The 19,029-nt window shown below is 32.3% G+C and overlaps 1 protein-coding gene across 1 annotated transcript in view; it reads left to right on the top strand.

The window, feature by feature from the left end:
* Positions 1 to 19,029, top strand: part of LOC126846379 (uncharacterized) — a 57,897-nt gene that overhangs the window by 30,384 nt on the left and 8,484 nt on the right. Inside the window, exon 2 of the mRNA XM_050585736.1 lies at positions 11,143 to 11,246. Coding sequence (XP_050441693.1) covers positions 11,143 to 11,246 — 104 coding nt within the window. The remainder of the gene's footprint in view (positions 1 to 11,142; positions 11,247 to 19,029) is intronic.

Consider the following 19,029-nt stretch of genomic DNA (forward strand, 5'->3'; position numbering starts at 1 on the left):
CTCGTTTTACTCAAGTTTCTTTTGTTAATAGATAATAATTGATAGCTAACCAGGTACGAATGACAGTAGAAATTTGTATTCTAATTAATGTAATAACAAATTTTACATTAATAAAAACAATACAACTAAGACCTACTTACCTAATTTTATAGTTAGTGCTCGGAAGCCGATGACCTAAAAAACGAAGACTTAAATATATTATCTTAAATAATTGTCTAATAATAAATATAACGAACAAAATAAGTTAACAATATTTACCCTTTCCAAAAAAACTACTTATAAAACTTTAAAGTCATACGTACTTACCCATGACATTTTGTAAAACAGTGCAATTACAAATTCGACTGTGGGTATTTATAATAAGTGTAAAATGATTTAAAATTGTGAACGCAAAATAAAAATTAAATAATATGATTTCTTTTACGCCTTAAAAAGTACCGATGTAACAATTCCTGCTATGACTCGAAGAAAAAAAATATTCAAAATGTGCAATATAACTTCTGATCCTTGGCGCTATTTAGTTAATCGGAATCGACAGGTAGAGGAAGTCGTTTTAAGGATATCCATCGGTTGCTTTTCAGACGCCTGGTTGGGTTCCCGGTAATTGTCTGGTAGCAGGACGGGACACAAGAGGTCCAGTATACGGTTAAAAACCCTTTGTGTGTGTGTGTGTTTTTTTTTTGTAACTCAAGAGGAAGCTATAGTTGGTTTATTGTCGGAATGCATAAGTCTTTGTGTGTTGAACCGTTAATGACAACATATTTCAGCCTAACGCCATAAATAATCGGCAGCGATTTGTCCATTGCACACCCACGCGACGCTTCTTGTAAAAGAATGTTAGACTTCTGTAATGTACTTGCCCATATCATTTGAACAGTTACCAGAAACCACAACGCGTTCTTTTAGGGTTTAAACCCTATGCAAAATATATCAACTTCGGATCAACTGGAAAAAGAATAATTTTAAAAAGTCCAACACCATCATTGACCGTGACAGGGTCTTGGTTACCCAATCATGGCAACTGTATTAGTTTCGAACAGAGAAATTACAGCGAAAATCCATCTCGTTAAGTTTAACGCCATATTTGCACATAGAGTTGGTAAAAACTAAGTTAAAATTTTTAAAAAAAAAACCTCAATTTAGGTCTATTGCAATGTGTACGCTTTACATAAACCCAATAAAACTTATATTTTTGGGTAAATATAAAACATTTGCTAAGGCTAACAAATAAAAGCCCAACAATCAATAAAACCGTTAAGTGGTTACTAAAAATTTGTCTGGTATTAATGATTAGATAATAGACTTTAAGTCCCAATGATGTTGGTATTTAAACAGTGAAAAAAATTATTATATTTATGTATGAGCCTGGTATACCTTAAACCATTTGAGGTATGCACATTGGTAGTTCTAAAGTATTTTTTAAGTGCTCTGAAAACGTACCTTATAACAATGTGGTAAAGCAAAAAATATATAAATCAAAATCCTAAAAAATATCTTATATTATATCTTAAGGTAAATGTTTTTTTTGTTGTAAACAGATTTTTTCCAAACAAAATATTTGATGATTTATCAATGTTGTTAGGTTGTAAAGTTGAGAAATTAAAAAGAAAATCACAAAAAGCATAATTCTTTTGAAAACTTCAAAGAATTTTAAAATTTACTATATTACAATTTTAGTCGCAATTGAATTTTTCAGAATTATTCCGGCAAGTATTATTTTTTTTATCTTGGGGCACTTGAAAGCAGTACCTACACAACAATACAACTTATGAAAATTGACAAATTTTATTATTTTATAATGCTGTTAACATAATATTATGTTTATGACGGGAAATAAATCATTAATAACACACATTTTTCATTGTTACCTGATTATACTAATGTAATAGTTAACATTTTTTTTTTTGAAAGCTTTTTTAAAAGCTCTTTTTTTTCTTCTTTTTTTACATTCTCGTTGTCGGTTTAGTATAATGTATAGTTACTGTAAATTATTACATCATTCTTGCGATGTAAGTATGGTGTGTATAAGACTATTTGCCTAACTAAAACCGTCCGTCCGAGTGTGTGTATTTATATGGTGATATTTTATTTATATTGTAATATATAACACCCTCACGGATCTAATAATTGAAAAACTATTATGTTATGTTATGGTTATCGGTCCCGCTGAAATCGTGCCAATATAAACCATAAAGCACAAAATAAAATATTTTCCCCCTCTTTAACGCTTTTTAACTGCTTTAACGTTTTTGTGTACAAGTACATTCGACGTTTATTTTACTCATGTTACATTTTATGTTAAAATTAATTATTTTGACTGTTTTTTTTTTTAAATAATATTATACCTAATTTTGGTCGAACAAATATATTTTTAGTACCTTCCGTATATATTTTAACGATTAACACTTTTCAAGTTCTACACACACTCACGCAAATGCTGTTGTGTGAATAAAATATTATATTATGCGGTCGCACGCATGATTTATAATAGGCTATTCATCCGTGTGTACATTGTGTATACTTTATTGAAAAATATATTATGCCGTGGAATAGGTGTTAAATAACTAAACCGAACGCATACATCAATATCAATTAAGAACAAAAATTAAAAAAAAATACATATATATATATATATTTCTTATAGGATATATATTATACACTACACATAAATTCATTCGTTATTCGCGCGTAAAAATCGATAGGTTTAAGTGTTGTGCATTTGGCCGACAGATCAGACCACCAGACCAGACGACAATTAGCATAAAAGATTAATGATCCAAACGCATTTTGGTACGTATATAGTAATGATCCTTGTAAGGATTCCCGAAAATCCCGTGTAGACTCTGACATACTGTGTAGGTATGTGATAATAATTGAATAAACATTTGTACATAAAAAGATGAACGAATGTAAATTTTGTTTGCTGGGAACAACACCATGGTCTGCTCACACAGAACGCACATGTCATTATATATTATGCTACGAGACGTGTACAGTATATCTTTAAAATCTTCTAAATATCTCAATTTGGCTAAAAAAATAAAATAAAAACTAAAATAATCAAAATAGTTACATCGTATAATATAGTAATCAATCATATATAATCATCATACAAATTGTTTTAAATTGAAGGACAAGTTAATTTGTTGAGTGTTTTTTTTTCGATTATAAAAAAATACCTTATCGGCATCACGTGGAAGCAAACAAATATTATACATTTTCTGTAATTACCACCGTGTGGGACGGGACTTATGTGTCACATTGTACACGGCTAGAGTATAAGACGCGAGAAGAAGTGCTTAAATAGGATTACATATATTATACGGGACGAGAGACTGTTGCCAAAAAACGGTGAATTCAATGTGAAATGATTTATACAATAAATATTATATGACGAAGAAAAGTGAAATGATTTTGAGATTAATGGCGCAACAAGGAATACGAATACACCGCGGCGTGCGTATGACTTGCATCCATTGAACGCATCACGCTGCCATCTTTTGAACTGTCATTTCTTAGGGTCTGCCGTCTACCGGGTCATTTGTCTTTGGAGATTTCTGGGACCGTCAAAGGGGGGCCGGACAATGTCCGCACATCTCTAAGACCGAGACAAATCGTCGCGTAGACATCACGATTATCTCAATGTCGGTGTGGCATAATAATAATAATAATAACATTGCCATACAGTCGGCACGACCTATGTCATCGCGGTGCAAATAGTTATTACCACCCTCCCCCCATCAAAAAAAAAAAAAATAGAAAAAAATAGCTCAAGAGTATTTTACAATGTTTTACAATACAACTTGGTTTACTATATAATTTAAATCTACTTTGAAAAAATGCAATTATTCTCAATTAAAATATATTTATTCTTTATTCCTTGGTTTTTTTGTGGCAAATTTGTGTACCAGTTCTTCCCTATCCATTTTTTTATATATTTATAAATATATTACCGCCCCTTACAATTGGCCTCTGGAAGTAATTGTCCTATTTACACCTAGGTGCAAACGCCGCGGTCCTGGTGGTCGCTGCAGACATATTTTTGTTTCTCTGGTCAAAAAAAAAAAATAATAATAATAAGGAGTAAAAAGACATCTCCACCGGGCCAATACACAGTTATAATATAAGTCTTTGTATGGGAACGCGACGGCGGCGGTGACTACCGAAAAAATTCCCAACGGGGAAAAGGTGTCTTTTTTTTGCTTGTGTATATATTTTTTTGTGGTATTCCCTCGGCCCGGCTACAATGAGCGAAACGATAATAACGTATGACGACCAAAGACCGTCACTTTTTCTTACATATTATCGAACCGGCGATCATCTTGTGAGGTCGCCGGTCCTGGACCTACAAAATAATAATATGTCTTTTCTGGTTATCAGCGTGGCCTCAAGCCAAGCCAAACCGAAGCTAGACAGAGGTGGCCATCGATACTTTTATACTTTAATATTTGTAGTGTGTGTTCGTCCATGTTATTATAACAAAAACATTTTGGGGCCTTGCAAATTTCCATTATAAACACCGTAATACCATAATTATATACATATTTGATGAAAAAGCGTGAAAACCAAAACTTATGGAATAAATTTAAAAATCCGGATAATCCGGATTTTTCGAGTTTTAGCTACTAATTATTCCATAAGTTTCTCTATCGGATTGAATAAAACCTTTTTTTATAATGTGCCTTCAACTAGATATCTACCGGTTAGGTTGTACGCGACCTTTAAAATTAAAAATGGTCACCTTTTTCTGTCAATTATTTAAATTTACAATGCTATTCAATATTCATTCGTTAAATCAATTTCTTTAAACAAATTTGCCTCTCTCTCGAAGTCAGAACGTTTATACATTTTGAATAATATTATTTTTAATTACCGATTAATTGTTTATTATTAGCCTTTTAAGTCGATAATCGAACACTTAACCTTTAATTTGTATATCGTTATTAATCGTAAATTGGGCAAATTAAAAGCTTAAACAAAAATGACTAACTTTTCTGTATTTTTTTTTTTTTTTTTTTAATAGAAAAACATACCTACCCTTACTATTTTTGGGAGTTTTGCGGTTATTATTTTGTGACACAATTTTTACACATTTGGAACGACGAAACGGTCGATTTAAATTTGTTTTTTTTAATAATAGGTTGTCTGTAGATATAGATAACGATTATTTAGACAGGTTTTATAAACTTTGGCCGTTGCCAAAACACATAAACGCAAATGTAATAACACTTCAGTCGGCTCCACAAATATTAGTATGAGAATTTTAGTTAATTCTGAGAATTATTGCTAAAAAAAACTTATACCATTTTCCTTTGGCCAAGGCGACATTAATTAAGGCAGGTCACACCACACATTAAAATATGTCACTTCAAAATAATTTATACGGAATTCACCAGCAGCATACAAGTTGTAGAAAAAATATCAACGATTCCACGAAGCGATTAAAATGTCTCTCATAGTTTTATGGCATTTTAATTAATAAAACACTAAAAAATAAACGTTGTACATTGCGCAGTAAACTTATAATGATAATATCATGCGTTGAACGTTAATATCATAATAATAAGCCTTTTGGGGCCAAAGACCTTATAAAAGAGTAAGATTACGTTTATGAATATTTTGTAAAATAAATATCTTATGTACTTGATCTGTATCTTGAGTCTGATTTTACTCTTTTCAAAAAAATGATTTCAACCATTCGCTCCAGAAGAACAGTCATTGTATTGACTTATACAGGCGTAGACCAATTATATAATCTTATTGTTACTAACCTGGTTAGAATCACAAAGGCAGATACAATCGAAGCTGAACGCAGAACATAATATTATGGTTTCGTTTTATAAATCATCTACAATAGTGTCATTGGCGATTTCTATATAAAACAAACACAAATCTATATATTTTCTACGTTCGCCGATGTCAAGTTTGTTGTAATCGATCAAAGTCAATAACCGATTTTCTAAACTTGGAAAAATATACAACAGGGTGATGCAACACAAGTGCGTTTGTTGTTTTTCTAACGGTCAAATTCAAAAGAGTTTGATAGTTTAAAATCTCTGCTACAAACAAAATTGTGTTTAAAAACAATACTAAAAGAAAATATCGATGGAGTTAAAAAAAATGTATTTTTTTAATTTTATAGCTTTTTTTATTGACTTTAGACTTTTTTTAGTAAATATGTTTAATATACAATATGGCATATTATGTACAATACATACATTACAATTTACAGATTGTATGAAAAATACTTGTACCACTTTTAGAATAACGGGTTTTGTGAAAATTTGAACTTTCGTGGCCTCACCCTTAGCTGGAAGCGTAGTATAATACAGTGCTGGTTGCTAGAATTTAATTTTAAATGTACTGATAAAGTATAGTTAACAGCTATTGATAAAGTCTCCCGCAAGTCGGAGTGGAAACTTTGTTGTTCTGTTTTTCGAATGTAGCTTTAGGACGTAAGGTCTGAAAATTAGACTGAAGGTACGGCTAGTGTGGGGCTATAACATGAGCGATTTTTAAACGATTTTGTGTTCGGACTTTTTTTTTGTTGTTAAAGAAACCCCCCGAAAAACGACGGAGGAAAATACACTTTGATCGTTGTACATTTTTAGCTTGTTGAGTGTGAATCGACAGTCAACGGGTACCTACAATCACACGGGTATCGTATCCACCACCCTAATACTCGAAAATATGTAATTTTAAGCACATTTTTAATGCTTTTGAACGGAAAGTGATTTTATCAGAAATAATAATCGAACTAGATATGTCGACGGCAACTAGACATATGAAAACAAAAACAACAGTCGACCGGGCGATGACCGGTGCGTTTTAATGAAGAAAAAAAACTATCTATACATATTATATATCCTATTTTGATACTACAATGACACCGAGGGGTGGCCGGTAAATGCTCATTCATCTGTCCTGTGATGCGCCGTGGTGTGTTTATTAACGTCAAAAAAAAAGGCGTACCGGTGAAAAAACCACACAGACACGGCGGTCGGCCGGACTAAAGAGAGTACACAAGTGATGGAGCATATAATAACATTATCCAGAAGGGCCCGGTGGTGGTTACGAGGTGGTGTCTTTACAATATGTATTCTATTATACACAATAATATAACATAATATTATAATAGACGTCCGTACAGATAATGCGTATTGTGGTAATCGATTTGTAAAAAACGTCAAGTCGAGTAAAAAAAAAAAAAAAATCAAAAAAATCTACCGTAATTAATTAATATATTATAGGCAAACGATAGAAATCGTTTTTCTAATTTATTGTAATATTATAATAATTGTATATATTATGTTATATACCTATGGGGAGATTTTTTTCTAATTTGTTTTATTTTTTATTTTTTACGAGGGTGCGTGTCACAACATTGCCGGTGGGATATCAATTAATTAATGACTTCTATACAAGTACTAATCATAATACCTAACAATACTGGCTGGTCAACGGACCACCGACCGCCGCGTGCTAGCTTTTGAGTGTACCGATAATGCACATGACAACATAAACTTGTATGTTATTATTTATGATGCATGACTTATTGTGTGCTCTAAAAGCGGTTCTTCAGACTCAGTTCACAGTCGCATTATAGACAATCGGAGAACCCACGGAGTGAACCTAAACCCGGAAAAACAACGAACAGAGTATAATAATTAGGTACTTAATCGGCTCGTGGCTGACATTCGGTCACCACAACAATTTTTACATTACATTTCGGGTTTAAAAAACAAGACACTGAACAAAATCCAGCATTTTGGGGACGGTGCATGTTGGAGTATAACATCACTTTCAAATCAACGCTTAATCTGATCATGTTGTTTCTCATATAGCGTACTTAACAACATAATGAAACTAGTTTGCTGGTACGGGATACCTGTTGGCTGTTGCTTCGATGGCACGCAGAAACCTATTAATTTCTGAACTATAGATTTGCCACATGAAGAAATTGGTTCATTGGTTTAGAAAATACCGTAACAATAAATAAATGAAAACACATTATCGTAGGAACTTAAGTCTCTCAGCTCTGCAACGGAACTAAAAATTACCTATGTAAAAATGACATTTTCGCTATTAAAATCACCCTTATAATTGACATATGGAGTTGAAAAACACCGGTACAGTGGGTACTAACCATGGTTGAAAGTTATAGTTAAAAAAGCTCTTTAGGTAAATTTATACCAATAAAACCATTACATAATAATTATCTGAATTCTAATAATATTTCCTTTTTTCATAAATGTACCTATACAAATTGTAAATAAACGTACTGTTTATAGTATGTATAAGTAAAATTTAACGTTAGTATCAACCCGTAACAATATTCTGTATTTAATCAAGTTAATCAGGCTTCTTCGATTTACAACCTAACATCACAAGTAGACATTTTTGGAGGGGAAAATAAATATCATAACTTATAGGGCCACATTTACCTTCAGTCTGATTTTTTTAGTTCAAATACTACGCCCAAAACGTGAAGTACAAAATAGTTTTCCACCGCTTGTAGCGAAGAAGTGATATTTTCTTTTGATTGGACTAAACATCGATTATGCTTTATCTCAAGAAACCTCCACATAAATTTTGAGCCGAATCTTCTGCTTTTATTACATTTCTCGATAATTCCATCCATTAGCTAATTATTGCTACGACATAAAAGTAGTGTGAAGAAATATGGAAGACTTTATGATGGTACCTTTTATTTTTTTATTTTTTACATTGAAATCATCGTAAAAGCAATCGGATTACATTTGGAAGCTTTAAAAATGGCGGCGAAGCCTTAGAATATAATATTGATTGGACAGGGTTTTAAAGTTAATTGCATTTCAGTAGTCTATACAGCTGATAATATCTGCTTTATTTATTTTTATGACCCGTTTCGAAATAAGGAGAAAGGGATAAATTGTTTTTAGGCAGTAACGCCTAACAAAAAAAAAAATAGTAAAAATATAAACGAGTCCGAAAACTTAGTAAAATGTTTTGCCAAAGTGAAGTTTTATCCAGATCCTAATAATATTTTTACTTAAAGTGCCTGTCCACAGTCCTATAAGATAACGTATAAAGAACGAGGGGAAAATATATTCTTATATTGTCGTATCTCTTGTCAGTCGTTCGTTCATAAAGATAACAATATTTAAAGGTCTGTCCTAAATTAAGTTTTGTGTGTGTGTGCGTGTAAATCTTGTAATGTGGACAGACTATACTTGTGTATAGTATAATACTATGTAATGACAATTTATCGAGATCCATGTGTACACAATATAGAATCATAAAGTTTGGAGTTTTTTTTTTATGTTTTCTTATTTATCTATTTTTATTGCATAATGAACCCGTAGTAGGAGGGAGGACGTCAAAGAAAACTTTATATTATATTTTATAATCTCCTCGCACGAGAAACCTGTTAGGTCATCCAAAGTTATGACTGGATTCTGGAAATCGGTCCAAGTAGTCTGAACGGGAAACTTTTCACTGTTTCGACCTATTGTGTGTACACTGTACGCGGTAAACCTACTCGTGTAATATTCTTGTCAACGATAGATTTGCCTGTGTGTGTACTTAAAAATATAAATCCAATGGCTTATGGACGAACGATCGTTTGTCATAACCATCGTCGACTGTTATACACACAATAGCGTTGAAAAAGTTTCACTTTTTAATGTGTGTATGTGTAACGTTTGTTAACTACTTTGATAATATGCTTCTAGTCGGTAAAGGCTCTTACGGCAATAATTCAAAACTGTAAAAACTTCCTGTGACCACATTAACACGGACGGATTTAACACCATATTATTATAGTCGTGCTACCTGTCATATTACGAGCTCAGGTTTATGGTCGTAAATACTTCATAACAATTTTTCATTAAAATAGATAAGTACGACACACACATACTTGTGGAAAGTATTTCGAATACGCCTGGGGAAAATATCGATGAAAATCATTGTAATGTGTTTAAAATTGTAATTTCAGTATAAGACCGCATGTGTCTTTCCTAATAATTCGTTACCGCTGTCAACAATAGGCAAATCCACAACATACCTAGAAATTGATTACGGTCTAAGTGTAATTTCCCCCCCTTTTTTGAGGGTTTTTATTCATTCGTCGAATTAAGTGTACATTAACTAAAGAATATTCCACTTTAAACTATTATAATTAAAAGTATAATTATTGCTTGAAAAGTAATTATCCTAAGCTAATTATCGAAAAGTAAAAATGTTCATCAAATTTTCTTAACTTTAAAAGTTTATGAATTATATACGTTCCCATTTAATAAGTTTCAATGTTGATAGCACTCTGTCAAATACTAAAACATGTAAATATTCTGTAATTTAATTAATAATAGTTACGAATTTCGGAAGTTTTTTAAATTAATACAAAATAACTCGATGTGGAAAAGGTAACGCCATAAGAACTTTTGTGTGTTTTGACAAGTGACGTGGGACGACCCGAAAATAGTTTTCGATAATAATTTATCTGGACCGCCAACCGTAGAAGTGTACATTATTACCTACATTTGTATATGTACATATTTATTTAAAAACGATTAAAACATTTTACCGTTGAACAAGTAACAACAACAACTCCGAGAGCGACCAGAAGAGTTGTGTGTATTACTTTTCTTAGGACCCATTTCTATCGGTTCACACAGTTTAGGGGGCGGTCGGTATTCAATCGTGTCGTTGTTAAAAGAGGCGCCTATTTTGGAAATTGATTAAAATATAATATATTAAAAAAAAAAAATAAAGAAAAACTTGTGTGCGTGTGTACCATACGGTTCTATTGAACGGCAACCGGTTCGTCCGGAAAAAAATACATACCTTTATACCTACCGCGTGTGACTACTCCTATAATATTATTTCAGTACGGAATGCATTAACACAATTATTTAAATTTAAAAGAAAAACAATAAAATGCTTCTAAAATTCTTATCTCTTAGCCCAAAAGTATAATCCGTAGCATGCCCGTTCGATGAGGACTCAGAGAAGAGCACGTTAATAATTGTTAGTTAGATGTCGGTTTCGATCAAACGTGTCGTTATTGTTGGGAAAATGTGTAAAAAATCCATGGCGAAAATTGCAATAAATAAAGGAAAGTTTGTTAAAAAATTAACACTCGTGTATTGTTTTTTTTTACAGTTATCCTACAAAGAATTTCTGTGAACATTGGACAGCTGAAGATTCAAGGAGTAGCCACGTGCATGTACTTGTGTATGGACGCTTGCGGTCTACTTTACGGTTCGGTAAGGGTTCTTATGCTTAAAATAATACTAATATATATACATTTTTTTTAATTAATCTGTAAAGAATGACACATAATGCGATTATTTTCCAAACCCTTTACCGTTATAATGCTAATTATGAGGTAAACCCGACAGTATAGTACCTTCTTATCACTGCTTATCAGTCCTCCTTATCACACATCTTTATCACTCCTTATCTATTATGGTTGACTGATAAGAGATAATAAGTGATAAGGGGGCGTGCTAAGAGATAATATTATGTGAGAGATATTGTATTTAATTACCGATATGAATGTCAATACATGTGAAAGCGCGCATTTGAGTATTGATTTTTAAACGACTTCGGACTTACCAAAAGTCAAACCCACAGAAATAAGTCGAGTACTGAAATACTTTAATAAGTTAAGAACTGCGAATACATTGCACTCGGTATTACACAGCAGAAATGTTTGTGAAACACTTTTTTTTAACGAATTGAATTAAGTGAAATTTCTTTGAGGAGGGTAACAAAAAGAATTGACTATCGTTGAAGTAATCTTACAGAAATTAATGTGACAGGTTACAGCTTAGTACAAGCAACACAGTGTCGGCGTTGAATGAAAAGCAACCCTTCGCCAGGCTATTCATTGTCTGCTGTCGCCACAGATTTAATCCGTGGGCAACGAAAGGTTTCTGTACATCGGACTTTGGTGAATACAATTGGCAATCTGATTGAATCACAAACTGTGAGATTAACTATCTGATTTATTCTAATTAAACTACATCATTATATCATATTTTGATCGTGATTAAAGACTATTAAATACTACAGGTTGATATTCTAGAAACTTGTTTTAATCCGTGTAGATATTTTATTATAACGTGTTGAGATGGTTTTTACTACACTAATTACTACACTCAAGCATTTTAGTTGGATGTATTGGTTAAACATGTATTATATAATAGCTTGCAAACTATTTAGCCGGGTGCGCGGGCAGTAAGTATAAAATAAAATATGTTTCGTTATAACTGAGATAATTAAGTAAGAAAATTTAACCAATTCAAGTGTGAACGAACACTTAACGCGCACTAAAAATACTCCAATAAAACGGAGTTTGAATCTGTGAGATATTTAAGATACGGCTAAGACGAACGCTGAGCATCGGAGAGAATTTGAAGAGTTTTTTTTTAGTTCAACCCGGTCTTATGTGTCATTTTATTCTTCGTAAAAAGCCTTTAAATCCACATAACTCCGAAAGAAGGGGTTCACTTCATCTCAACATACAGTATTTCTTTTTTACTGATTTTTTAACAACGCCTTGTTCAATTATGGCGTAGAACACATGCGGCCGTTATAGTATGGAATTAAAAAATTAAAATGAAGACATTGCAAGAGATAATTTGCATTTTTATTGTACAACAAGTGAAGGTCAGTTTGAAAATGTAAAGAATGTATAGTTTATTATTTTCGGCGGAAGACGGACGCTTCTTCGATTCATTTCACGCGCCCTAACTGGTTTAAATTAATTCATATTTTAGCAATATCCCCCTTACAATGGAAATAAAAATAATTTGGTATATGGGTGATAAAATAGATTTGGGGACAATGCCGTTTTTATCATTTGGGTCCTGATGCGTGTTTTTTATAGGCCGTTTAAATTTATGTAATCCCACTTGTCGTCAAATGAATGCACCTAAATTAAACGGTTCTATTGTAGTGGAAAAAGGATATCATAAAACAGTCGCCAAGGTTAGATTTCAAACCGGACTCGACTGTAGTAGTCTACCCAAAATTAAGTCGTCTTCCCATCACCCACACGGTAATAAATTTATATAATATATTATTAAATTAATGTCGTTGCATATTTTATTGCAAACGTCATAATTATTCCCAGCCAAACATTCCTGAAATGTTCACACATACCAGCCTAGAAATTTACTACGGTCAAAGTGCAGTTTTGCCCTTTTTTAAAAGGTTTTTAAAAAATAATACCAGATTATTGGTCCATATAAAGTTATATTTTCCTTTAAAGCACATTTTTGTAATATAACTTCAGTAGATGAAAACACGGCATTATTTTGCTCTGATCGTTTATCCAGATTTTCCGAAAATGTCGATGGGGGGGGAGGGGTCCGGACCCCATTGACCCAATCAGCGACCTTCGGATACCTATAATTAGGTGCAATTAACCCGGCAAAATAATAGTGTTGCGCTGTGTTTTACATTGTATTTTATCGACGAGAATTTTCCATTTTAATTATAATAAACTAGACTGGAAAAAATTACAAACAACTTAATTTACAATATACATGCACATCTATATAGTATTATGTTAATATCGGTCAGCGGTATTTACTCAAGGCGTTTGGCGTAGGTATAATATTATACTCTCATATTATAACGGTGGTCGTTCGGCCGCCTCGATAATCGTGCACAGGACCTGTTGTGTTATCGCCAATAATAATTACTATGTACAGGACAAATTATAGGACTTCATATTACCTAAAACGACAGTGCGGTTAGTTTTGAGTTTGTGTTACATTTAGATTAGACGCCGCTCCGTCCGTTCTTCGAATGCTATTAAACGTAATAAAATTAACATAATATGCAACGAATATCTCGTTTGTGTAAACCTTACTAAACTACCTACTCGTTCAAGTATTGAAATTAGCCGGTAAACGTGATATTATAATATGTATACTATACACAACACATTGTGCGCCTATCTATTACACGCGATTTCACATAGCACAAATAGCCAAGAGGAGGACATTCGTTAATCGTCACAAGTCCTGATTGTTGTTTTTTTTTTTAATTAAACCCATAACGTGTATTAATTATTATTGCTATACATGATACTTTTTTTTATATTTGAAAAGTAAGACTTTTTTTTTGAAATTGTTATGCAAATACAATATACCTACTAATGATTATGTTTTCAGTGTTATAACCGTTGTTACAACATTTTAGCAAAATTACAATCTAACATAACGTCATAATAATTTACTGTATTAATTTAGTTCCACGACGGTCCATTGATAATCCTTAAAATGTTACAAAGAGCCGCCCCATTCTCAAGTCGGCACAGTTAAAACGAATGGTTAAATACCTACCTAAGGGGACGTCATGTGTGGATATCCGTTAATCCAGTCCCCACGCTGTGATATTATGCCAGCACAAACACAATCCGTTATACTAAGAATACGTTTTTTTAAGCATTATCTTAATACTCATTGATAAACGGACATTAAATTATTATTATTGTACCCTAAAGCCTAATCGATCAGATTCATATTATTCTGTACCGTCTAACTTGACAAATTAACGATGATAATTGCTGTATTGTGTTTTTGAAAAACGAACATTATACAATTTAAATCTCTTCTCCAATTCGGTCGGGTTAATTGTAAATCAAAGGGTGTCTAATAAAAAATTCGTTAAAAAAACATTGTAGATTGCATCGACACAACTCGATTAAAAGTGTTAGATAAAAATTAAATATGTATTACCCAGAAAACTTTAAAAATACTCAAAACTTGTTATGTTCCTTAAGTAGTTTATTTTTTTTTACAAAACACTCGAATAGTCCATGTGTTTTAGTATAACAAATCTAGGGTTAAAGTTATTGGTATACCCACCACCCACTCTCTGTTCTCCTCAACTATTATGAGATTAAGTACACAAAAAAAGGCCTAGGCATGTACATTTTTTTTTAAAAAAATAGATAATTACTACACATATTGACGAAAACTTCACTTGGCGTGGAATACCCAATTTGAATTTTTGTTCGGAATACAATCCAAAATACATCCTTTATTTTGGATTTGTTTTGACCAGATCCAAATCGCGTATGAAATTTTCTCCAATGAGTTTGTTGTTTTTTTTAAATCGCATACATTTTTTAAATTAAAGTATTCCATTAGCGGGTTATGTTATTTCCAAAATCTTTTCTCTATACATTTTTTTCTTTTTAGCCAGATATATAAAAATAGTACGCTTTAGGTTAAATATTAAACTAATTAGGTAAAAAAATAAAATAAAATCAATTTGCTTGTCCTTCGACGGCGAGATCGAACTTTCTTTTGGGATTTATACATAACTGATATAATAATAAATAATGTCCACCTTATCTCCCACAAACCTTTGTCGCCGCTCATAACCACCGAATAGAAGAAAGTGATTAATCCCGGCCAGACAGTGTCGCCAAAAAAATATCAATGAATTGCGATATACTGTATTTATACCTATATATATTGTAATTTGTATTGTTATATAATTAGTTCGGCCGTTGAACCCGACTAAATGAATCCGCATAATATATTTTCGTCGTCTTGGTCTTAACGAGACAACGTGTAATTGTTTTCTTTTTACATGTCTTATATACCGAGTGATCCATTTAACGTAAGACGCTCATTTTCTCGGAATTTTAATTTTTTAATTTCGTAATTTTTGGGAAGCTGAGAGGGTGGGTTTTTACAATGGTATGTTTTTATCATTGTGTCTGGCACTACAAACAGCTCTTCTAAGCCTGTGAACTGATTTCTTCGCATGTAGCAACTCTATAGATTAGAAATCGTACTTGAAAGGTACTTGATTGGGCCGAAAAATGACAAAAAAAAACCCTAAAAATTTACAATTATTTAACTTAAAATTTTAGCGCGCTATAACTTTCTAGAAAAATGTCCAATAGCGGGTATGGAATATTCTTTGGATGATACGCTATCGGTACAACCCAGCCAAACCAGTATAGATCAATTTAATATCACTAAGCCTTTCTCCTAGTCGGATACTTTTTCTTTATTTCGCTTTTTTAGGTGTAGTTTTAGAGCAAAAGATCTGAGAATCGGACAGTTCAGGTATGATTTTTTTCTTAAAAATTTGTAGTCAAACTTTTTGTTTCTTAAGAAAAATAAGGGGAATAGAGTATCATTTTACCGTAGCAAAATGTCTACGTTACTGTGTGGTAGAGTGAAAACGATTTTTGTCTTACATTAAACGGATCACTATGTATACCGGCTCAATTATGTCTGGTGATATAAAATAAAAAGTATTATCTTGCAAAAACGTTCATTGCGAGACGTTTGCCCGCCTCCGAAAAAACGTTTATGAACCGAATACAATCGTCGCATTTGTCATTAAATATTCGCAATTAAATTTATCTATATTATAGTATTATAGCTTGCAAGCGCTAGTACTGGAGGAGGACTGATATTCATATTTTTTTTAATGTATGTAAATTTTTTTTTTTAATAATTTTAAACACATAACCCGAGGTGGCGGCGTTTCTTTTGAACGGACCACCGTAGCCGACCGTAGTTTTTTTTTTACACACATCTTGTGTGTTTGATTTAGAAATTCAATTATTATCAGTGGCTTATACGGGTTGGAAGAATAATGTATAAAATATAATACGCTGTGATTAATTTCAAATATAATATCATATTGTGATAACTATAATAGTTAACGAAATTCCCGCCATCGCTCGACGCACAAAACTCGTTTTCGGTCTACACTCGTTTTTATTGAGATGTCCGTTTAACGCTATTTTTTTTTTAAATTTAATTTTCGCTATTAAACGTACATAGCTGTATTAAGCTGTGCAGTATATTGCACGTGATTAAAACCGTAAAAAAAATGCAACACAGCACTAGCGTTTTAAACCAGCTATTAATAAATAAAACGTGACACGTTTCCGACGTTATGTTGATAGAATAAATACATACTCCAGAACGGACAGCTAATTTGATAGAAAAAAAATCAATTCATTTAAGCTTAGAAAAACTTGTCGGTTTGATTAATCGTTTGCACGTATCTTGCAGTAGTAGGAAAAACGAGTAAACATAATATATACTTGTCGACCGAATTTGTACCTATTTGTATAGCTAAGTATATTATATATTATTAAATAGTTAACCTGTCGGCATTTCGTCTTTGCCCGACATCTTAAATATAGTCTTCGGTGTAGCTGTTCATTATGAAATATAATTTTTTAATATGAAAAAAACCGTAGGTATCTTCTTTTTCTTCGCCTTCGCCATACACTCCCAACTAAAAAAAAAAGGGAAATTAGGCTATTGCTTATAAATGAAGACCACAAGGCAAAAACATAGAAACTGGAACTTTGAAAATCGTTTTTCACAGACTGAGAAAAATTAAGGGGTTTCATCGTCGTTGTTAACATTAAAAAAAAAATACACTTACGGACAAAAAAAATTGGAAAAATCGTCTTGGTCGAGTTTGAAAAAAAACGATTGGAATAAAAATCTAAAAAAAATGATATAATTGTAAACTCCAGCATAGAGTTTATCGAAAAACTTATATAAAGACTAATATAGCCGTACGCTGCTCAAGAGATTGATGCTATACTTGTAAACCACAGGAAGACTTTTCGACAGATCGGAATGCTGAGAGTGTGGTAGGCGAAGGATAATCATATTTATATATATATATATATATATTTATTATATAGGATATATGGTGAAGATTAATGATAAGTATGTATAAATGTATGTATAGGTACGCTTTGTTATGCACATAAGTAGGTATATGCAAATGAGTTAAGAACGTTCTAACGATAGACCAAAATATAAATATAATATCGAGATCAGTACAAATCTATAATAATAATAATAATGATATCACCGTTTCGCTTTGGAATAAATGTCGAATAAAATACCATGTTATTTCTAAAATCTGAAACGAGCAACGCATATAAGGTACTCGAGGCAAATAAATAACAATATTATATAGTGTATTAAGTAAACTCGAATTTAATAAGCCCAATGTAATATAAAAAAATAATTCACAGTTATCGTGGGGTCACGAGGGTTTGACCATTCAATAGCTGTTCAAATATATGAATACAAAATATATATTTATACAAAGTTGTCAGCTCTGCACTCCGGATGTAGTGAAATCGGTGAATTACTTCCGATTTATTATAGTTATTAACGTCGACCGGTTCGAATAATAAGGACACTGAACGAACTAATACCTCTTATAAGTCATCCTATACTATAGTAATACATGAGATAATTACCTGTTGTAATGTTTGTCGTTGCTATACCCATTTCGCAACCCCCCAACGATGATTGGAAGTTTTTTTTTGGCTTTATAGCCATAATTTTAGTTAAGTAAAATATTATGAAGTAAACGAAAAGGCGAGCTGCAGTGTGATCAGAATGACAAAATTACATTTCTCTGGTACATATTTTTAATTCACTTCACCACAGCAACCGTGTGATACGAAAACTATTGCTATCAGTTATAATATTATCACATTATCGTATGAAATTCTATATATTTGATAAGGATTAGGTAAACTGCGTGCAGTGTTTATTAACGACTTCCTAAAAAAACAAAAAAAATATTTTAATTGTATTTAAAGTGGCCACCCGTCGCTCGCCTACAGGGCTGTTACAGCTCTATATTATTAATCTACAGATTATACCAAATCCGGCGATACTTATCTGTGTTATTGTTTAAAATAGTGGATATCGCGCATCACTATTAGTGTGGGCGGTCGTCCGGCAGCGGAACCGATCAAAGACCACAAGTGTATATTAGGAATTCGAGTAAAACAATAATAACAATATTATAATACAGTCTGTCGGTGGACGGGGCCAAATTAAAACGTTTCGAAATCGAAGCTGTGTTTTTTACCACCGAGATATCGTCTACTAATTCCTGTCAAGACTAATACGGTTATAGCTCGTGCTCTGGTGGTACTCCTCGGTCTAATTGAAAGCCTCTGTGGAGTGTATGTATATATATATATATATATTAAATTATCGTACAGTGTAT

This window comes from Adelges cooleyi, unplaced genomic scaffold (genome assembly GCF_023614345.1).
Source record: "Adelges cooleyi isolate 19-005CV unplaced genomic scaffold, UGA_ACOO_1.1 ACOO_flye_CR_arks_rails_tigmint_CR_PRNA_9, whole genome shotgun sequence".
Taxonomy (NCBI): Eukaryota; Metazoa; Arthropoda; class Insecta; order Hemiptera; family Adelgidae; genus Adelges; species Adelges cooleyi.